Genomic DNA, 23,699 nt, shown 5'->3' on the forward strand with positions numbered 1-23,699 from the left:
TGTGGCTCCTTTCTCACGGAGTCAGACATATTCAACTCCATCCTTTCTCATCCAACAGCCCCTCAAATACTGGGGAAGAATTGGTCCACCAAAATGATAAGCACGTAAGGCAGAAACTTGGCAATGAGGCTGTGTTATGAGAGCACAAGGCAGGAGGCAGGTCTGATGAGACCTGGAGCACAGGGAAGGCTTCAGAGAGAAAGCAATACCTAAGATGAGAGTTGACATCTCTCATAATCAGAGAGCTGACATCTCTCATTATAATCAACCATTAGCCCGATAAAATTGAATGTGGGTTTGGGGTAGTTAATACGTGAGGCTCTGTGCTTTACACTTATTGGGTACTTTTTTATCCTCATTTAATGGACGAGGAAACTGAGGCACAAGAAGGTTCAGTAATTTGCCTAGGGCCACACAATTAGAAAGCAGTAGAGCTGGGCATCAAAACCAGGCAAGCTACCAGACTTCCCCAGGTTACTTCTATGGAAATGGAAGCAATTCCAGATCACTTCTATGGACAGAAATTTTTTAACCGCTGTTAACCATTAATTAACAATTTCAAGCATGGAAACAGAAAAGATCACTCAGTGAGAGTAACCACAGGACAAAGAGGACAGAATCGTCCAGAACACGTTCTCTTAATGAATAGTCAGAAAAAGCAAAAGGAAACTTGGAAGGGACAGAAGTGAGAAATCTTGAGGATGAGGCAGGGTGTGACAGGGTCTCTGAAGGGAACCACGGAAGTCTGCACAGAATCACACACCACAGAGACGCAGAGATGTCTGACGCCGAGTGAGGGCCCGGCAGCCATCACCGTCCCTAGCAACAGGGTCACTGGTAGGGAGCTGGGGCACCAAGCCAAACACACTTGGTGAAGTAAACTTTAAACCTTTCAAGCCACATGATACTCGGTCACCATGAAGACGCAGTTACAAGTGTTTACGCTTTGAGTCAACTTTCTGTTTTCTTGGTACAACAACAATAGAAGCCGTTGGTCAGCCAAAGGCATCACAATCTTGTGATAGCCTGAAAAAACCAAACAAACTCGGAATCAAGGATAGGGCGGATTAAGTACTGTACTGAGCATCTACTGTTTGCAAAGGAAGAGGTGGTTTACTTGAGCGTGTCACATGAAGAATTACAATTCCATTCCCAAGGATGGGCTAACATCGCTGCTGGAGACGGCCCAAGGCAGACACACCCAGAGATGACCTCCTCAAAACTCCAGCGAACCATCCAAATTCTTAATTAGAAACACAGGACCGCTTAGCTTTCTGCCAACTAATACAATTCAGGAAAATCAAAAAGCAGGAAGTATTTATTGGGAGCAATAAAAGGAGAGCTACAATAAAAATTTTATTTTACCTCATTCCTACACTTGATATCAGACTTGGGTTTAATTGTTATCCCACTATCCTTAACTCTGACTCCAGATTATCAAGCTGAGTCGGAAAAACAATGAGCACGGAATTTCTTTTTTCTGTAAGAGCTCAGAGTTTATGGAGAGGCGACTGTGGTTTCTGTTTATTCTCTTCCTCAAGGTCTCCCTGTAGCTTATCTGTTCCTCTCTATCCCACAGCATTTACTGTGTATTTATTATGTAACGTTTCTGAGGGGATTGTTAGGCGCTTCCTGAGGCGGCCATTTTGCCCACCAGCCCACAAGCTCGTTGAGGTGAAGGACAATGGCCATTTTCATTGCGTTTCATTTGCACACGTGAGCAAAAAACGCTGGACAAAGCAAGGATGTCTTTTCCAAGACATGTTTCTAAGTATGTTTACTGTCGACTACAGTGACACTGTATTGAAGTACTCTGTGAGAGTTTAGACACAAAGAAACAAGAAGTTTACCCCTTACTCCACGGTCAAAGAGACTGCGTATGCAGACTGTAGTGGTAAAACCGGGCAAGGGTCTCAAAAGGAAGAATCTAGGACAGTACTATTGTCATGAACCACGGGTCTAACCAGGAGCTCCAAAACTACATGTCAAGCAGCATAAGAATATGTATCACTCACCCCAGGCAACTTCCTGACTGTGAAGTTTTTAAAGGCTCTTATGCCTGACAACAAGTGTTTCCCATCACACCTGACTGATGGGAGCCATTCAAAGGCCCTGTCAGTGGTGGTCTCTTCTAAAATACCTTTGTTTCATTCGAGTTGTGCATGTAGCAAAAAAACTCAACAGATATTCGAACAGTTACCCAAGGCAGAAAAGCAAAATCTTTAAAAAGTCAGTAAAGGTTATTTTTACACTTACCAAAAGGAATGGTTTGGACTATTCAAAGAAAACAAAAAAATGAAATGAGGTACCTGGCATTCGACACATGAAAGAAAGCAATGCCAGTGATTTTAATTATGCGTTAACGTGAAATCGTCTGTTCGCAGACAAATGTGGGCTTCTTTTTGAACCGCTCTGTCGGAGCAATTCAGAGAAACTTCTGCAGAGAGACGGGTAGGGGCCCGCGGAGGCCGGGCCCGCACACACATTCAGGGCCCGACAGCTGTATTCTGAGACGAGCTCTCCAACAAATTCCTTTTCATTAGTGTAACTGGGAAAATATGTAAAACTCAAGGGCCCCTAAGATTCTTTTGGCCTATTTCCCTGAACAATTCCCAATACTTTTCATTTTGTCAGGCAAAGCCAATACAGTGATGTATAGGTACAAATACGGCGCGATGTGCAGCTGACGGAACACAGATGATTCTGCCGGAATGAGAAACTCTGAGGTTAGGAGAACAGCTTTTAAAACAATCAATCTGGGCGGCGTTGGGGCTATTGACAGAAGGTTTTTTAAAATCCCATGGTTTTACATTTTAATTCTACCGCTGACACGTTTAAGTCACATTTATGCATAAGTTCAAAAGGACAACCACAAATATATTATTTAGGTTTCTTGAGGAATTACTGGAGTATCTGAATTCCGCTAAAGCCTGGGGAAAGAGTCATGTTACAGTATTCAGGAGTAAAAGCAGGACACAAAATGGCATTTACAGCATGATCTCAAGGTGTAAAAAAAAGGACAGATACAGAGAGAAAATTCTGGAAGGAAATATAAAAATTTTTAACCCTTCCGGGTCATGAGAGATTTCGTTTTCTCCTTTTTGCTTTTCATTATGTTAAATTTTCTACAGTGTAAGCTAGTATTATTTCCAGAATATAAAAAAGATCTTGCAGGAAAAGGGAAGAACTGTCCATTTAACAAAGGCGTCCTTTCTATTTCTGAAGCAGAAACAGCGTGTGTAATGGTTTGACAACCGTTGCTTTCTGTGACTGATGTGACCAAAAGTAGAACTATGGAGGTCGTCTTCATTGCAAATGAACTTTTCATTTTAGATGATAAATAAAATGATTGCCTGGTGTTTTAAACTGATCTCAAATGTGCAGCTACTAAAAGGTTAGATTAAAAAGGCAGTTGGGCGCCTGGGTGGCTCAGTGGGTTAAGCCGCTGCCTTCGGCTCAGGTCATGATCTCAGGGTCCTGGGATCGAGTCCCGCGTCGGGCTCTCTGCTCAGCAGGGAGCCTGCTTCCATCTCTCTCTCTCTCTCTGCCTGCCTCTCCATCTGCTTGTGATCTCTCTCTGTTAAATAAATAAATAAAATCTTTAAAAAAAATAAAAAAATAAAAATAAAAAGGCAGTTAACACACTTAAAAAATAGATCATCGGTTGTTTGTGTGGGTTACACAGTGTGATGATACATATTGTCTAAAACCCTTCAGGCTTTCCTGCAGATAGAGGTACATCTCAAAATCCTACCCGTGCAGCTTTTTTTTTTTTTTTTAAATGCAGTTGAAAGGAACACAATTTAATTTTTGTTCCTTCATAGATCTTTGTTTTAAAAGGAACATACACCACAATTTTAGAAAAAGAACAGTTTAGCTCTGGGGGTTAAATCCATACTTGAGAATTCAGGTTTCGTTTCATGTCTACAGACGATCCCACAACCCGGCTTCTTTAGCTCAGATGCGTATACAAATGCTGGCGAAGAGACACGGTGAGGCGAGAAGCAATGTCCTACTGGGCATGGAACCACACACGGCCCTAATCCTGGAAAGCCAGGCTGTCACTCTCTAGCATGTGGCCAGCCCTTGACAGTAGGAATCTGATAACAATACCGTCAGAGCTTTTATTTTAGAAATATCACTTCTGTGTTCCCAGCTAAGGGCAGGGTCACATACAGATCTGTGTTCTTATTTCCAGTACTAACAAGCACCCCAAAGAGTAAATCACAGCCAGTCCATATGAAAAATTACTGCTTGATTCTTCCTTGGTAAATGGAGAGTACATCCTCCTGACTTTTCCTTAGATCTTCCCACTTTTTTTTTTTTTTAAGATTTTATTTATTTATTTGACACAGAGAGATCACAAGTGGACAGAGAGAGGCAGGCACAGAGAGAGATAGAGCAGAGAGCCTGATGCGGGACTCGATCCCAGGACCCTGAGATTATGACCTGAGCAGAAGGCAGTGGCTTAACCCACTGAGCCACCCAGGCGCCCCAGATCTTCCCACGTTAAACAGGGGGAGAAAACCAGCAAATCCATCTACCAAAATCACTTAGAGCCTGGAAAACGGGAAGCAAATTTGTGGATAAATCACTAAATTTACTTTTGAAGTTCTGAATGTCCCCGAGCTTATTTCTGAAAATAAACTTGTATCAAGCACGTTCCAGAAAAGCAACACTGACTCCATGTGTGCTCCAAACCCTGGGACCCAGGGGATCCCCAACCTACTCCCCAAGTCAGCTGGCTCCGTTCACACATCTGGCCCCAGAGTTGCCTATAGGTGAGGCCATTTCCTCTCAGCAGGAAGCTTTCCTGCAGCTCAGCTACAGAGACGTTAGGGGTGGGGTCCTAGGTTGGAAAGGACCCCAGCAGGACTGGGAGTCCAACATTGTGAGCCTGGAAGTTTAGGGAGGTTTAAACCACAGGCAAGGTATGAATTCCTTAAAACCACAGCCACTAAGGGACCCTGAGAGCTCTTCCAAAGAGGGGCAGAGGAGCTGGAGAAAGAGAAGGGAGGAGGGGAGGGAAAGAAATATGAACAAATTATTTAGCTGTTAGAGGTGAAATTATGGATTGTGGCTTTATTTGTAGCTTTAAAACACTGAATTTAAAACCTCTAGCGATTTTCCCTAAGAGGGTCACTGAGCAAGTGAAGAAGTGAGCACAGGCAGGGCTGTTGATTTTAGCACCGTTTATAGTGGCCAAACACGGGAAGTAATTTGAGTGCCCAACAGAGAGTTGGTTAAATAAACTGTGCCACATCTTTACGGTATTTTCAAATCAGTTTTTGGCTTGAATATCCTTGAAGAATGAGAAGCATGCTGAACTTTTGGCCACTGGGCCACCCGGGGCTTCCTGGTGCTGGGAAGACGTGTGAAATGGCATCCACCATCATCCCACCCCTATCCCCCAGAATCTAGGCTGGGAGCACTGGAATGATACGCAGTCATGCAAAATGACCGCCCAGCGCGACACTGACCCCCGCGGAGGGAGCCGGGCACACGACACGCTGCTGACTAATCTTGCTGCTACGGAGCAACACCAGGAAGATGATCTCATTTATAAGACTCCCTACGTCAAGATGGTTTCAAAGGTTACCAGCCCCTTCCTCGGGGTGGGAGGATGTGCCATGTTTACTTTCTTGTTGAACTTTTCTGCATTTTGGAATACCGTGATGAGTATGCGTGACTTTAAAACGAGAAAAAGAAACAAGGGATTTACGTTAATAATAAAACACGTAAAAATAAAGTTAACCGAGAGTCAAGTCTAGTCGTAAGAGACGTCTCTCTGTAAACAGGTTTTGGGGCCTTAAGCCTTGGCCTATAGATCATCAGTAAGTCACTGCAATGAAATTTCAAGACAAGAAAGGAATTTATATGGTCTCCTGATGTTCCCTCAGGTCACATTGAAAAACTGTTTTAAATCCCTTGTTTTCCATCAGTTTTCAGCCCGTGAACATATTTCTTTTTTAAAAAAGAGGGAAAATAAACACTCCCTTTCACAAAAACCCTGCATTTATCATTTATAAAATGACCAACACAAATGAAAATGGCCCAACATTAATTTTAAAATGTAAGAAAAGAGAAATGATGAACTTTTATAATGCAAATACATAAATAAATATTAAGGATATTAACAGGAAAATGTTAAGTTTCACACAATTATCTGTACATTTTCCATTAAGATCTTACTTCTGAGTAGAACACAAACTGCCCCCTGCTCAGTTCAAAATATTTTACTTTTGGTTCTTATTTTGATTTTTATCACCAAGAAACTAAATGAAAAATCTAAGACAGAACAAGGGTGATCAAAACATAATATGAGAAACAAAAATAAAATAAAATACTGGATGAGGAACTCGTTACACTTTATGTTTTGTGGAGGAGACTAATCTGTTTTGCACTGAAAACGAAAACTTACCTCATGTCAAATGAAGGAATGCCAAGTGAAATGGACAAACATGTCAAGTCTGAGAAAAGGACGGATGTGAGTAGTGGGATAACAGACAGAAATAGGGGAGAGAGTTTTATAAACATGCCTTCTTTGTCAATTAAATTTTAGAAGTAGTTTCTTACCCAGCTACTAAAACATATTTTCCATCTGCTTGATCCTTTAACCTTTCCAGCAGGGACAAACGTACTTTGGCTTTGCTTTTGCCATAGATTTCAATTTCATCTGCAAGCAATCCTATCTCCTTGGCAAGGACGTCCACGGCTTTTGGAGTCTGTGCTCTTGAAATCTCAAGATCACTGCGGGGGGGAAAACACACGAGAGGCGAGAGTCTCCTCAGCTTAGGTGGTCACCGCTAGAGTAAAAACAGCCGTACATCATGCCAACAAGTCAACCAAGGCAATTGCTTTGTGTTCCTGTCTCCCAAGCAGCAGTAGGCACAAATGCTAATAATTAATGTGCATTTTTTAAAAAAAGGTACATTTCTTTAGGGAAGCAACTCAAACTCATGAGGATGGCAGAACTCTGCCCAGGTACAGAGCACGCCCATACGACAGGTGAGAGGTACATTCATTGTAGAGTACAGTGCTCTCTGCAGGTCGCCACCATCTTGGCTAACTGTGAATACATGGGTCATTGCATAATGCTCTCCCTGGGCTGGCCCCATGTGTCTCTTGGCTATTCAGAAATGGGGAAATGCTATTTTGTTTCATCAGGGTCCACGCTTTTCCCTCTCTTTTTCCTAAATTGAATCCAAAAATCATATTTCAAAATCTTTTATTAATTGCATAACCGTCCATAAAAGGACCTAGTGCTCGAAGCTCAACTTCAAATACATGAAAGTTCAGGAACACCCGAGTGTCACTGGGCAAATCGTTGATTCTACTTTCCTCGCAAGATGAGAGCGCCACTGTTCAGCTTCCGGGAGTCCTAAGAAATTGGCATGTGCCAAACTTCACAGAGAGTCTTTTGGGGCTCCTAAGCTCGGCTATTTGTTTTTATGGGGGTTCAGGGCCCCCATCTGCCAGACTGAGCACCTGGCTGAGAGGGAGACGGGGCAGGCACAAGATAGAGTTGGGAGAGCTGGCCTGAGGGACTCGGTCGGTCCTTAGGGTTGACACTTGGGGACACAGCAGTGCCTGCCGCACCCTGAAGCCCTTATTTTGGGGTCCGCTGGCAGGCAGCCCCCTACTCTGATTTTTCTTTCTCTCACTGCTGCTGATAATCGACTCAAAGCCCTCACACTGCTCTGTGTCCTTCTCCATGACCCCATGGAAGTCTGACCGTGGGGCACAAGGTAACACTACACCCACTTCCAATCCGAATTCCCCGCAGCGCGCTACAGCAGCTCGGAGTGGGAGAGCGTGCGTCTGCCCGGATGCACAGGGGCTGAGCGCTGTGCTTCCTTCCCCCACACCTGCATTTCCCCTTCCGGTTCTCTCCCCTTCCTTCTCTGCCCATATTGCCTTCCTGTCTACACCCTTTTTCTCTTTCTCTCCTCCCCAAATCTCCTAAATGGAGACACCGACTCTTGGAAAACCTCCAAAGTTTTCTCCTCACTAGCTAAAGAGTGACAGTGACATCGTGTTGATTTTTGAGGAATTTATAAACTACTCAGCCTGTCTTTCTCCCCGCACTGTACCTCCAGAAGTCAAATTTGGTTCAGCAATTAAAACACTTCTTCCCCTAAGTGGTATTTATTTAGATTTATGTGAAGGCTTTGGTATACAGTTTGGCAGGGTCCCCCTCAAATTTTTTTTTTTTTTTTTAGCTCTCTGAAAGTAAAACATACTCATTTACTTTTAAAAATTAAAGTCCTATAACAACACAAGTAATTTTTAAAAAATGAAGATATTTGATGAAACAGATTACACAAGAGGGTGACATTATAAAACACAACGTTCCCTGGAATTTATATATTAATGAACACAGACGGGGACTACGATGTGCAGTCTATTTTCAGGGGTGAAAACAGCCGGGTGGGTAGAATGGAACCACAAGTGTTGAGCTGTGGCCCAAGAAAACGGATCAAATCTAAAAAGCAAGCAAGCGATTATCAATTGAAAAATGCATCAGTTCCTGGAGACTTTATCTGCTGACGATGGGGTTTTCAGTGCACCATTTTCCAAGGGCATTTGTGCATGCCTGGGCGGCGAGGGTGGGGCCGATTCACTGGTTGGGGGCAGCTGGGGCACCCACGATGAGGCTGGGAAATGCATTTCTCTGGCTCTGATACCTTATCTAATGACTTATTCCTGCAGCATGTATTTCCAAATCCAGGCAGAGAATATAGAGCTCGCACTTCATTAAACGCTACTCTGAAGAAAATATCCATCTGGAGTGTCGCAGAATGGCCCGTCAGAGAGGAGATATTACTATGTGTTGAGGAAAGATGAACTCGCTTCCTACGTAGAATGGGGTTTGGTGTGGTCGGTCACTGGCCCCCAGTGCAGACACCTACGTGGCCATGAAGACCAAGCTGACAGGTGAGTTGGGCATTTCTAACACTGAGAAGCATTTTCCAAACATCACGTTGCTGTATTTTGTGAAATAGAAGACAGCACTATGTTAGACACCACTAAGAAGAAAGAACAATGCCATTTAATACAGGACACGTCGTCGACGGTAACGGACACCCTGACTTCGGGAAGGAAAAGAATACACGTCCTAGAACTGACTGAATACGGGACACGAGCTCATTACTATTTAATTGTTCGGGCTTAATCAATAGCGTAAAGAGTGCACCAATGTGACTAGCGAAAATTATCCACCATCTGAGCCATAATACCATGACGGGCGCCCCCACCCCGTGAGCCACTTTGGCTACCAGGGCACTGTGGTGTCACTATAGACAAATCCAGCAGATACCTTGGGACGGGGGAGAGGGGCTGGAGTTTCAAGCAGTGAAGTCTCCACCTGGCGTGCTGCTGTTCACGTAGCCATCTCCGTCCGCTGCTGACCATGTTCTTCAAGGGACAGAAAGGAGAGCACGTTACTCAAGTGAAGGCTGACGGGGTTGGGTCTGAACTATGAAAATACTGCGCGGGATGTTATGTCATGAGAAGGGGTACAGAGCTCCACAGTAACCCAAGTGAGCATCGGCAATACTTTTACTCACGTGTAATTAGCATGGGAGGTTTGCCTTCAAAAGGAAAATGGGAAACACAGGTACTTTTCAAAGAGGTTAAGTGTGCACTAAAGGCATCAAATACCAGATAAAATTAGAGAGTGTGTTCTTCCTCTCAGAAGAGAAAAATGAGGGAAACGTGAGAATGCATGAAGGATCAGCTAGATGCCCAACTTCCAGACCCCGCAACACTGTTTCGAGTATAACCCTTTTACAGTTAATGTAACAGAACAAGAGCACTGAATTGTTAAATGGTGATACACAGAGAGAGACAGAGAATTAAAATCTGACTTAGGTTGAGATGCGACACACAGTCCCTACAGAAAGGTAGTATATTCCATTTGGAAGTTACAAGTCTTATTTATTTATTTTTATTTATGTGTTTATTTATTTATTTTTAAAGATTTTATTTATTTGACAGAGAGAGATACATGTAGGCAGAGAGGCAGGCAGAGGGCGGGGGAAGCAGGCACCCTGCCTAGCAGAGAGCCCAATGCAGGGCTCGATCCCAGGACTCTGAGATCATGACCTGAGCTGAAGGCAGAGGCTTAACCGACGGAGCCACCCAGGCGCCCCATTTTATTTTAAAAAATATTTTAAAGAGGGTGTGTGTGTCAGTTTATTTATTTACTTATTTTTAGTGAGTGCCATGCCCATCCTGGGGCTTGAACACACGGCCCTGAGATCAAGAGTCGCATGTTCTACCGAATGAGCCAGCCAGGCCGCCCCTGGAAATAAATGGTTTTCACTGTATACACCATGTATGTAAGAAAGAAACTAGAACTTGCTTCTGCTTAATTCCACTGTGGCAGGAATTACAGGCTCTGGTTTCTCTCCTGATAGTCAAGGTCACTGCCATGCAGAGCTCGCATGGTGGCGAGCTGGAGACTGTGGGCTTTGGGTCATGTAGACGGTTGTGGTTTGAAAAGCAGTCCACAGAATCTTTAACTCCTGTCTTTGAAAGGGGGGCCCAATTCCCTTTCCCCCAAACGTGAACTGGATTGGTGACTTGCTTCTAGCAAAGATGAAACAGGGAAGTGATGGTGGGTGGCTTTTACAGCCACGTCGTAACCTGTTGCGGCTGCCCCTTTGCCCTCTCCTTTGGATCACTCATTCCTGGGAAGTTAGCTGCCCCATCAGGAGCAGCTCTACAGAGAAGTCTGCATGGTGAGGGTCTAAGGCATCTTGCCATCAACCCTGTGAGTGAGCCGTCTTGGAAGTGGGAGGCTCTGGCCACAGTCAAACCTTCTTTTGACTTCCTGGTTTCAACTGTATGAGAGACCCTGAGACAAAACCATATAGCTGAGCCATTGCCAAATCTCTGACCCACAAACACCGTGAGTTTATAAATGTTCATTGTCCTAGGTTGCAAAATTTGGCAGATAATTTATTCCAGAGACCCTGGATTTGGGTCCCCATCCCGCACCTGTCATGTCACCAAAGGCAAATTTTCCTAAGCTCCCCATCCTTATCTGCCAAATGGGAATGACATTATCTTCCGGGGCTGCTGGAAGAAATTAAATGACACTATGTGTGTAAGGTGCTTACCACGATGTCTGCTCAACAGAAAACACTAGCAAATGTGAGCAACTATTTATCCAAACTCTCAACTGGGAAATCCTCAGAGCTGCGTCAGACCCACCTGAATCCGCAGAGCCGCAGCGAGGAGACTCACATCGTCCTCGGCAATGAGACCGTTAAAATGTGCCCCAAGGGAACCACCTCCAAGCTTCCCTATGGGAAAAACAAAAGACTTTCAGGGTACTGTCATTTACAACCAATTGCTCCTAATTAAAAAGCCAGCGCACTGAGTGACCAAGTGACGTTCTCTTTGCAACCTAGGGATGTCGGCTGTCAGGCATGGTTCCAGGGGGTCACCTGTCCGCGGCACTGCCCTGGGGCTCTTGACTGACTCGAGAGTCGAGACTGGGTGAAAAGCGTGCTTCTACCTCCAAAACACCAGCTGTGACTTTGGGCCTGTTAAGTACCACGGGCAGTTACACGCCCACCCAAGTCTGGGAGAACGGAATGTGACATCAAGGTGATTGGCATCGAATGTGTACATTTAAACGATGTCTAGGGAATAAAAGCAATCTCAAATACACAGAGTATAGGAAGGAGGACTCAGACACAGCACAATCACATCCAACCCCAGTGCTGTGCGAGAGATCAGGTGGTCTCCGAGAACTTTAGAAAATCCCTGTCATAAAAGTGATAGGACCATTTTCCGTAAAACTGAGAAACTATATTTTAGGATATTAATTTTAGGATGACCTGGGTTTCAAACCACAGAGGCATTTGTAAGGATTCTACTCCCTTCCTCAGTTGGCACTTACAGAGGTTACGAAAAGCAAGCACACATGTAAAATGCTTTAGTCTATATCCTCCCTTGGAGAAAAGAAACATTTCTAATAGCAACTTTTTTGAATTAAGAAACTCTTGTCCTCGAGTTTGGACCACTCCACTTTTAAATTATCCATTTTGCTGACAGTCCTCTGCAAGAAAGAGCACAAAACACTTAAGAGTAAGTGTTTTGTGATGTTCTATAGTCCAATGTATTAAGGGTGTTGGAAAATCATCTCCCTTCGGTATCGTTTCAAGATTAGCAACACTTCACAGTTTTATAAATCATATTTAGGCAAAAGCCAAGAGTCTAGAGAAAGAGATTTGTTTTGTTTTGTTTGAACCACTAGAGAGCTGATCTAAAGGTCTTGTCCAACCGTTATGGAAAAGAAATATGCTTCTCTCACTTTTATCTCTATCTTTAAATGACGAGGAAAGAAGGAAAAGCTGCATGCCGGGAGCTGGTATCCATTTATGAACGTATATGCCCAGAACAGAATCACAAGTACCCTCTCATAAAAGTGACAGGACAACTCTTCCCTAGAAACCGAGAAACTGTATTTTAGGAAATTAATATTAGGGATGACCAGAGAACTTGAAACAATGAAGATGGTAACTCAGTGCATCAGGGATGACATTCTTAACAAATTTCATGGCTGAAGAGAATGGAGAGAGGAAATCATTACCTCACCCCTCTGCCTGTGTCCAGGCAGGGCTCCACCCGGAGGATGTCTGCACGCGGCCTGCCAAGGCTGTCTGCACTCAGCCGGCGAGGCCCGCAGGGGTCCCAGGGGTCCAGTCCCAAACCAAATGGGTCTTTTCACTTCCCACTAAACACTCCCCATTTACTCGTGGTTCTTCCAAGGACAGGTCAATGAATCACTTTAAAAAAATGGCCTTTCATTTATAATTTTTTCTTGCTAACCAAACTTTCTACAACAAGAAAATTTAAGGCTAACGTGTCATCATGCTTTCCCTGGAAATGGTACTTTCTCTGACAGGAGCTGTTTTGAGACCACCCTGGGAATTTTGCCAGAATAACTGAAATGGGAGGAACCAGTGCAAATTCTTCTTCGGTCTTCCTGACAACTCTGCTATATGGAAACATTTCGGCTTTCTGCAGTCTGGCCCAGGGCACCCTTCTTATCACTAAAGCGCCATATGAACCCATAGACTGAACCCTTAAATATTTTTCATCCTCTGGGAGAACAAGTAACTCAGAAAAACTTTATGTGAAGTTTTGAAAACAGGAAAAGCTAAAAAACTATAAATTAGTACAGATAACACTCTTAAAATCACTGGCCGTTAGTTTCAAGTTAAATATATTCTTGTTATAGGATAACAGTAAAATGCAATAAATGAAATCTCATTATAATTTTTGTAATAATGTTTGCAAGGGTTGAACTCCTAGCTTAAAATATCGGAACTCCACTATCAAGTATCAATGTCTTATGATTGTTTTTTTAAACAGAATATAATGTAAAAATCCCCCCAAAAAGAAATATAATTAAACTACTGGTATCAACTTATATGAACAGCCCTTTCGAAATCACTGACACCAAAATAGGAAGGAATTAACACAGAACTGTATATTCTAAACAGCTTGAGACTCTTTTAAAAAGTCAGAATGTTAATGTCTTACATAGAACTAGTTAAAATCTGAAATGAAACCTGGCCAATAGCATGAGTCCAACTCTTCCAGAATTTCCTGGGAAAAAAGGTAAGGGAAATAGGTAATAGATATAACAGATTTTAGAATAACTGGAGTTCAAAATTCATAAGCCAATACCCTTATTGTATTCTAAGTACACGAAGGTAACAACTGAATTACATGTGTCTCTAAGTTCTTAAAGCTCCCTTCTCACATTCTCAGAAACTCATTGGGAAGAGTCCTTCCCTGTATTTGGTTTTCAAACACAGAGTCCCATGTTGCTAATATGAAGTCTGACAGCTCTTCTGTGTGCTAGAGGTGACAAGACACGAGGAAGGAGGGGGAGGGGGGCCACGAGACGGCAGCTTAAGAGCTGAGATGCACCCCACAGTAAATACACTTACGTTCACTTAAACTGATGCTGTCAAATACTCAGACCCACAAAATCCTTGTTTTGATACTCTTCTCTGGGCCCAAGACATAAGACCAGTTCCTCCTGTGTCCCATTGGGCACATCAGGAAATAAGTCTTAATATTAGAGTATGAAATGGTCTTGCTCTGTATGAATTTGCTCTTTAGCAAGCAGAGCATTATGAAATCACAGCTTCTGTGATTTGGTGCTTAATAATAAAATATTAGTTATTCTTATAGCTGGAAAACTGAACATTAACGTGACCTTCTTTTATTTTATTTATTTAGTTATTTTTACTTGGTAAGGATTTATTACGCAAGCGTTAAGTCATTCACTTTCTCAATTCACTTCTAATAGATCAGATTTTCCCTCTGGCATCTCACAGATTTCTAGATGCCTGAGTAAATCACCACAGTCTCTTTCAGTACTATTCGGGGAAGATACGTGTCCGGCTTTTAAGTCTAAACATTAGACTCATGCCATAGGAAGAGGGAACAGATCCAAGAAGTTAGGTGTAATTGTTTTCTGAGCACTGTTCTGGGATATCAGCCATCCAAAAAATCTCTCCTGAGATGAGGTATTCAGTAAAATGCCACTACAGAATTACCTCGTTATTAATCACCTCATCCCATCTATTTTTACGGGGTGAAGGGGGACAGGAACCCCTGTACCGTTAAGATGAGTACGAACATCCCATGATAAACCCTGTCTTCACCCAATCACCAGTTTATTAAGAATTCTTTTGCTCTCAAAAAAAATAAAAAAAAAAAGAATTCTTTTGTTCTCAAGTGTGAATAAAAGCACCTTTCCTTTTAATAATGCTTTAAAAACGTCTGTTTAAGGTGGTGAGGTTATGCAAAACAGAAGGGAGAAGAGCCTTTCTACAATCTGTTCGGAGATCCAATTTTCATACTAATCGAAGTTGCTGAAGTTAAAACTGACTGGGGTACCAGGGTGGCTCAGTCAGTACAGTGTGGGACTCTTGATCTCAGGGTTCTAATTTCAAGCCTCATGTTGGGTTTAGAGATTATTCAAAAATAAAATCTTAAAAAAAAAAAAAAAAGGATCTCGGGGCACCCGAGTGGCTCAGTCAGTTAAGCATCTGCCTTCAGCTCAGGTCATGATTCTAGTGTCCTTTGATGGAGTCCCACATGGGGCTCCTTGCTCAGTGGCGAGCCTGCTTCTCCCTCTGCCTGCCACTCCCCCTGCTTGTGTGCTCTTTCTCTCTCTCTCTCTGACAAATAAAATCTTAAAATAAATAAATAAATAAACACACGCACATAAAACTGTCAGGAAATACCACGCTCTTATGAATGGTGCTGACTGCAAAACATCCATCTTTTTAATCAGTAAAGCATTTCTCATCTTTGTCTTTGCCCTCTCCGCCTGATTTCTGAGTGCGAGAAAAGTTCAAAAAATGTCTTTGTGTCTGCAACTAACTTAATGCTGCAATCAGTCGGAGTACATTTCTGAATTCCAGCTTATTCACTCACTCAACACTCTGTATTTTCTGAGCATGTACTATGTGACAGGTACTATTCTGGGCACGAGGTATTCAAAAATCAAGAAGACTACTAGTACTGGACCAGACACACTTCAAATAAACTAACTGTAGTCGGTCTACCTACAGAATTGTTCCATCAAAATATAATGCCTGGATCTTTTTTGTTCCCCAGGAGGATCACTGCATTGAAATTGAATGTTTTTAGGAATGCCTTTAAAAAACTAAATCTCCTCAAAAGAACTGTATTAAAAATCAGGCAGTTTCACTAAAAAAATATAGGTCACCTTCATATATTAAATCATAGGGCTCAAAGGGATTCCAAAAGCAGCCTCTCTCTCTCCAGCCAGGATTTATGCCAAAACTGTCCTAAATATATAAACTCTAATTAAAAAAAAAAAAAAAAGGATGTAAATATAACAGCAAAGAAGCATTCATTTAAAAGAACATGAATTTATAACTGACTTTCCTAATCTAAATGCTAAGCAGAGAAGCAAATCTGCATGCCCATAATTTATGGGTTAGGCATTGGTTTTTTTCAGGCGGGGAGAGAAAGTTATTTCCTGAAACAAGATATACTTCAAAGAAGTCATTTAGTGCAAGCCTTCTATTTGCTAAAAGGGGCAATGAATCCTACATTCGCGTTATACCTCTAACTGCTTCATTCATCTGTGTGCTCTCCAGCCAAGAGCCAAGTACCCGAGCATTCTGGGAAATTCCTGAGTATCGTCTCTTGCATCCTCCAATCCACCCCACCCCCTGAAGCCCCAAAAGGTTTTTTAATCTGACTGGTTAATTCTGGGAGGGGTGACATTTCCTAGTGGGGTGGGTCCATTATTTTCCTTTTTTGAAGAAACAGTTATGACATGAATTTCAGTAACATTGATAATATCACATTGTTTTCTTTTCCTTCTATCATATTCCAATTGAATTACGTTCAGTACATTTTTTTGTATGTGTGTGGAAAAATGCAGAGTAGTTATCTCAAGGTGAGCGGGTCAAAGTTTTACATACACACACACAATCGGATACTATTCTCTATTTCACTGCTCCTGTGGAGCTGTCTGGGTTTCGAGACCTAGAACCCCCGGGTGTCCTGGCAGACATGAAAGAGGGTCTCCACCTACTTTGGCTCAACTTGCGACCATCCCAACCCTTCCAGCAACTGTTTTCATCTGCTTTGACACGCTGAAGGTCACCTAAGATTTCTTTGGGAGAACAGATTCTGCTTCATTGTATGAGTCTGAAAACCACTATTTCTAGTGAAACTCACACATGGACAAATTCCTTATTCAGGTCATGAGTGACTGGACCGCTCAACGCTAGAGGCCAGCAGGGGCATGTCTGCATGTGGGAGCACGGGGCGGCTACTGTGGTTGGCATCTTACCTTCTCTTTGCCCAAAAATATGGCTTCAACATGGGGTAACCCAAAAGGTAGGACCACCCACATTCTGAGTTCTCTGTCCTGTGCACGGATGCTGATGACGAGCAACCCTTCAGGGACATCCTCTCTTCTGAATGTAAGGTTCACGTCTCATAACCATCTTGCCTCTTCTCATCAGCAGCCCAACACCAATTTTAAAACATTTACGCACCTGACAGGAAGTCATGGGAACAGTTGAGAACTGTCGTTCCTGGTTGTATCCAAGAAAGGGGAATCTCTTCAGGCTTCGGAGAGCCCAAGACCACAATATCAGCCTCATGAAGCTAGAAAGAAAAAGAAAAACACTGCACTCATTTTATTCTGTGGCAGCAACATGTGACGAGCGAACTTTGTCGCCTGATTTCGATAACAGATGACAACCATTCTGAGGTTGGTGCCACACGGATGACATGCACAGAATCACGTCACGGATTTCCTAATGCAGCACATGTCAGCACAGGGCCTGACTATCTTGGCCCAGCAAGGAAAGGAAAAGGGACAAAGTTTCTTTAGGGCAGTCAGTGCAGCGCCTCCACCGTGGGCCACATCGCCATCCACGTGTCTTCACCGCTAACTGCAGCGTCAGGAAAAAGGGTGCGGGGACACCTGGGTGGCTCAGTGGGTTAAGCCTCTGTCTTTGGCTCAGGTCATGATCCCAGGGTCCTGGGATCGAGCCCTGCATCGGGCTCTCTGCTCAGCAGGGAGTCTGCTTCCCTCTCTCTCTGCCTGCCTCTCTGTCTACTTGGGATCTCTGTCAAATAAATAAATAGAATCTTTAAAAAAAGAAAAAAGAAAAAGGAAAAAGGAAAAAGGATGGGACCACGAAAACTGCCGATAGAAGCAGGAGCCTGAAAGGTATACGGGGTGGGTGGGATCTGGAGTCGCATGGCAGCTGAGCGGGGAAGAGGGGGTTGGCTGCTGGGAAGCCACAGGAAGATCTGGCCAGTTCGGGGGGCCTGCTGGCTTGTCCAACCACACTATCCAAATTAGGCCCACATGCAACTTTTACTGGATCTATGGGAGGCTTTTTTCAAGAGCTCAAGAAAAGAAATCTCATTTTCTTGGAGGCTCTGTTTAGTCTCCTGTCAGACTGCTCGTTTCTGGTTTTTGGGTTTTTCCTTTTTTTTTTTTTAGAAAAACAAAAGAATGCAACTATTAGCACACAACACATTCATCACAACTGTCCTGTCCGATTTTGGTAACAGTCCTGGAGGAACATGTCTGGTAGGAAGGTGACATTTAGAAGAGACTGGCTCTGACCTCAACCAAAGAATGACTGCCTGACCCAGTACGGTCCCCACTAAGCAACTGACAATCACAAACCAGATCCATTTGTGTGGAGGGCAAGAGGTGAAGGAGGAATGTGGGACCCTGTGGGGGAAATAGCTATGATTGCACATGTCAACGACGTGGGCTGGTGCTACTGCACCCATTTAACAGACAAGGAAACTGAGGCTCAGAGATGTAAGCACGTCTCTGGGAATTCCTGTTTCCCCTGGGGAGCCAGTCTCAGGACACTCCACAAGGAAGAAAGAGACAGTGCCTACCCTCCACTGTCCCACACTGCTTTCCTTCTCCTATTGCTTTTTCCACAGACTTCAGTGACCTGTAACTGACTGCAGATCCTTTAGAACCAGACAGAGGAGGGGCAGACAAAACAGGAAAACCGCCCCACAGCCACGACCACCACCCAACCGCCCCATCAACGAACGTGCTCCACGCGCCCTCATCCGTTCTTGGCTTGGACAGGCTCGTGGCTGAAGGGCTTGAAGTAGCACCAGCTGAACCACTCCGCCTAGGACTCTGCAGCACAGTCTGGACAAGAGGCCGCACCCGCTAACGTCTCTCAGAACTCTTGGGGCGAGAGATGGCAGTAAGGAAAGCAAATCCACGACGGCCCTCCCTGGTTTATGAAGACAAAAAAGCCAAGGTCTAGAACAGCTCCAAGTCCCCCGATAGAGGAGGAACATGGCAACAATTTAAAAGGCATGTCTTTACAAAGAGCCGATAAAGCCAACCTTTAAAGTTGCCATCCCGGGAACATGGATCAGTTTGATCACGCCAGCAGGGAAAAGGGAATTTGCTGGGTCCCACTAATGAGCCAAACAGTGCTCACTGCTTTTCCCTCTCGTACTTCATTAAGGCACAGGAAGAATATACTGAAATGGTGTCACAGTAAATCAACTGCATTGGTCACACTAAAAAGAAGAGAAGTCTCTCCTAAAATAATCATCCTTTTTATTAAAACAAAAACAAAAACAAAAATACAACCCTGTGAGACCACAACACTATGAAACGGAATTCAGAAGTTACTGGAAGCTAGTATCACCAGCATCCAAGTGTGGTTCACATCATATGTTCTCCACAGACAGATCTGAAAAGCACCAAGATTTCTGCGTGATCTTTTATTTAGGGGGGGAACTGTTCTTAAGGAAAGAGGATTTTATTTTCATCTTTTTAAAAGATTTTATTTATTTATTTATTTGAGAGGGGAGAGAGAGAGAGAGACCGAATACACCAGCAGGGGGAGGGAGAAGCGGGCTTCCCACTGCGCAGGGAGACTGACATGGGGCTCGATCCCAGGACCCTGAGATCATGACCTGAGCCAGGCGCCCCAAGGAAAGAGGATTTTAAACATCTGAATAAAAATATGTATTTCTTCATGTACTGATCCCACTGCAGATACGCAACCACACTAAGCTCCACACTAAGCTCCAAAACGAATTCAAACGTTTAACTCTTGTTGGAAATGCTCAGCAGGTAAGAAACACTATGTCGCTACATTTCCCCCAACAAGAGCAACAAAAACAACATGTTAAAACTTCTGTAAAGAGGAAGTTAGTATGTTCAAGGCTGAAACATTCGTTTTGGAAAAAGCCAGGGATCAGAGGTTCGCACAGGTCCCCGAAGAACACTTAGTTTCCTACATGTGGTGCCTTTGACACAACCTGTTCTTTTCATTACCTATAAATCTCAGGGAGCTCATTCCCACTCCTCAGCTCTATGTTTAAACATGTTTAAAGACAACCCTGGAGTGGGCTGTGCTAAATGAGCAACCGGAAGATGGCCGATCTCGCAGAGAGAAAAGACGAAAATCTCCTCCATTAGCAATGATCTCGCTGGAGATGCTAATTCTTTCTGGAGAGGAAAACTGCTAGATGCTTGAATCAATAAATCACTCACTGAGGAGCAAGGAAGATTTTAATGAGCTAAAATTCAAGAATGATCATCTTGCTGGCTGTTTCTACTTTCCTCCCAAGTGGGAAAGACCCCGGCCAAAGCCTGGCTTGAAACTCTACCTTGTAACAAAATATCTCTTTCTCTGTGGAGGCTTGGGTAGAAGCAGCTTTCGGGGCCCCCCGCCCACTCCCCAGGCGAAGGACCAAATGTGAAAACAATAGTAAAACACAGAAATGCCCATGTTTAACATGGGGCACGTGGGAGTCACGTACAGTTTAGATATCATGAAAACTATTTTTCTCTACGGCACTGATTTTTAAGAGCGGCGGTGGGGCGGGCAAACACCGGAAAATGGACAGAGGGAGATGGAGGACAGATGTGATTTGCAAGGTCACTAAGGGACATCATGGTTTTGTATTCGGCAAAAAAAAAAAAAGGATCTTAAAATTCGAATTACAGAAAGTATTACCCCCCCACCCCTCTAACCCCTGACTAGAAGATAATTTAACTTTCACTATCGTTTTGAAAGGGCACATTGGGAATCTCAGGTATGATATACACCGAGAGCTGGGCTGAATGAAAAACAAAACAAGACAAAAAACAAACCAAGGCTGAGATTTTTGAATGAATCGTGATTCTGAGGATCTGAAGGAAAACCCCCCACCCACAGGATTTAAGAACAATCCTCCAGATTTGGGGGGGGGGGTGGGATAAGGAAAAGAAATGATTCAACATCCCATGTCTACTCATTTTGGCCACAGAGACATCGGCATTCCTGATCGGTGCCCGCACGCGAGCTGGGCAGCGGTCACGTACAGTAAGTACAGGGAGGGCTGCGGAGGGAAGGGGGCCTCGAACTTGTTCTTCCACTTTTTTTTTTTTAAGATTTATTTGATTCGAACCATTTTAAAAATTCTACAATAAGCCAATTTGGTCATGACATATTATCCTTTTAACACATTCTCTGGGCTTGATTTTTCTAATATTTTGCTCTAATTTGTGTGTCTATTAAAAGAACTATTGTAATTTTCTCGTTATATTTTTGAGTCGGGGTTATGCTGGCCTCATAAAATGAGTTACGAATAAACGTTCTATCTCTATTCCTTGAAAAAAAAAAAAAAGATTTGGTGTTGGGGGAAGGGACAGGCTGGGGGAGAGAATCTCAAGGGGTCTCTGCGCGGAGCGTGGAGCCTGACGTGGGGCTCGATCCCACGACCCATGAGATCATGACCAGTGCTGAAACCAAGGGTCCGATGCTTAACGGATTGAGCCACCGAGGAGCCCTGGTTCTCTCCCACTTCCGATGAACTGGGACACACGGTCATTCTGTGAGACCGGTCAGGTGGCTTCCCAGATGGCCCTTCCACGGCAGATTGCTCCCGGTGCTTTGCAGCAACGAGGACAGTCTGTGACGTCTTACATGACACAGAGGCTCCTTGGCAATCTCACGGCAAAGCCATGAAGAGTTTGGTTCCTCTTCTTTTAAGTTTTTAAATGGAATGTTACTTTTCTTTCTATAAAGGCCAAATTCCCCAAGGTGCGGACCTTCTCTTGCTGACTGACAAGGAGCTGTCAGATGGCGCTACTTTGTTTGGTCGCCCTCACGCCACGAAACGTTGTCTTAGGAAGATGACTCTGGAAGCCGGACTGAGAAGGGGTTGGAGGGCGTGGGAGGGAAACGTGCAGGAGGAGGAGACACTCGGTGGGAAGCTGGATGCACAGGTTCCCAACACAGCATGGTCTGGGAGGAGGTAGGTAGGCTGGGGCTCGTCCGCACACAGGTGGGGTTAGACTCAGAAACTTGGAGATCTGAGAGAAACGGACAGAATGGGAAGGAAAGGGGCCTTCAGTACATCCCCGCGAGTAATTCCAGGTGAGAGAAGAGGAGCAAACGGTGACACTGGTGTGGCCCAGGAGGCAGGAAGCATGGTGTAGCCACACAGGCGCTGGGGAAAGGGCATGGTAGACAGATCTGAATGATACCCAATGGCCAAACAAACTAAAAGCAAAAAAAAAAAAAAAAAAAATCCATCTTGGGCAATTAGGAATTCATCAGTGACTGTCCTATAGACGTGGGCATTAGCGACTGTGCCTGGAAAATTCCTGTCATTTCGGTAAAGTGTGTTCCCTGCAGAAGCAGACTTCATCTAGGCCTTGAGTCTCATGAGCAGAGTCCCTGTTTGTTCACACATTATTTTAACTTAGGACGTCTACCTTTTCATTTGAATTAACTGAACACCTACCAGAGGATTATGGCTTTGTACCTATGGATAAATAACCACATTTTCTGAAATATTAAGCATACTATCAAATAGAAACGTTAAAATAACTCTGTAAATATGCTAAAATAGGAACAGCAAACCATTTTTTTTTAGGTCTTTAATCTATTTTTTAATTAAATTTTTATTTTTTATTAACATATAATGTATTATTAGCCCCAGGGGTACAGGTCTGTGAATCGCCGGGTTTACACACTTCACAGCACTCACCAGAGCACATACCCTCCCCCGTGTCCATAAAACCATTCTCATTCAGATGTCCTAATATTTTGGCAAGATAAGAGAATGACGATTTCAGCAGAACGTAGTCCCCCACCCTCTTCCCCACACATTATGTGATCCCATCCTGGGAGAATTCTCCCCCCCCCCCCACAAATTGGGCATGTGTCTTTTTTCCACTTTCCTCTGTGATTAGAACAGATCATTGGCTTTTATCTATTTATTTTTAAGATTTCCTTTATTCGATAGAGACAGAGAGACAACAAGCAGGGGGAACAGCAGGCAGAGGGAGAGGGCGAAGCGGACTCCCCACTGACCAGGGAGCCCGACTCAGGGCTCGATCCCAGGACTCTGGGATCACAACCTGAGCCCAGGGCAGACACTTAACAGACTGAACCACCCAGGCATCCAGATCATGGGCTTTTAAAATTAATACCTCTCTTGTGCTTATTTCATAAATCAGAATGACTCCAAGCCAAATGGACAGTTAGGGATTATGACTACCAACCAGTTAGGGATTATTAGACTACTTACTACCAGTTAGGGATTATTACCTACCAACATCTTTCCGCAAAGGATCATAAATGACCTTCCTTTTTCACACGTTCCTAAGTTCACCTCTTACTTCGCCATCCGACATACTTAACTGCTCCGTAAAGGAGAAGAGTACCAAAGAGATTCGGCTGTGTCCAGAATGACAGAAAAGACAGTCACTCTGTCTTTGAGTGCGCCTGCTCCTGACGTGGGTTCTAACACGCGAGGGAAGGGGAGCACGACCTCACCTCTGGTCACGGATGTACTCTGATTCATACAAAGTAATTCCCTGCCTCACACTCAAGGGAGACGATGAAATTACAAAGGATGGCGAAGAGACACAGAGACAAAGACAGAGTCCGCGTGTGCGGTGAGAGACAATCCAGTATGACAAAGACTCAGAACCACGTGGCACTAAAAGGAAGAAATGCCCAGGCTGTGGTCCCCAAGGTGGCCCTAGGTCAGCCAGGCCTTACAGAGGCAGGACAGCCCCGACGACCTGCCTCTGCTGTGTCGAGCACGGACCTGAAAAGCTACAGCCTGGTGGAGTTAATGAGAGGAGAGGCAGCTGTGTGAAA

General features: G+C 43.9%; 1 protein-coding gene across 3 annotated transcripts in view; it reads right to left on the reverse strand.

The window, feature by feature from the left end:
- Window positions 1–23,699, reverse strand: part of MTHFD1L (methylenetetrahydrofolate dehydrogenase (NADP+ dependent) 1 like) — a 186,457-nt gene that overhangs the window by 138,291 nt on the left and 24,467 nt on the right. For all 3 annotated transcript variants that reach the window (XR_004284763.1, XM_032338740.1, XM_032338741.1), the window contains exons 8-11: window positions 17,082–17,193; window positions 11,221–11,312; window positions 9,320–9,417; window positions 6,577–6,750 (exon numbers count right to left, since the gene is read on the reverse strand). Coding sequence is in view for 2 of the 3 variants with exons in the window: in XM_032338740.1 (XP_032194631.1) it covers window positions 6,577–6,750; window positions 9,320–9,417; window positions 11,221–11,312; window positions 17,082–17,193 (476 nt within the window). In the remaining variant the exon portion in view is untranslated. The remainder of the gene's footprint in view (window positions 1–6,576; window positions 6,751–9,319; window positions 9,418–11,220; window positions 11,313–17,081; window positions 17,194–23,699) is intronic.

The sequence above is a fragment of the Mustela erminea genome, chromosome 4 (genome assembly GCF_009829155.1).
Source record: "Mustela erminea isolate mMusErm1 chromosome 4, mMusErm1.Pri, whole genome shotgun sequence".
NCBI classification, from domain to species: Eukaryota; Metazoa; Chordata; class Mammalia; order Carnivora; family Mustelidae; genus Mustela; species Mustela erminea.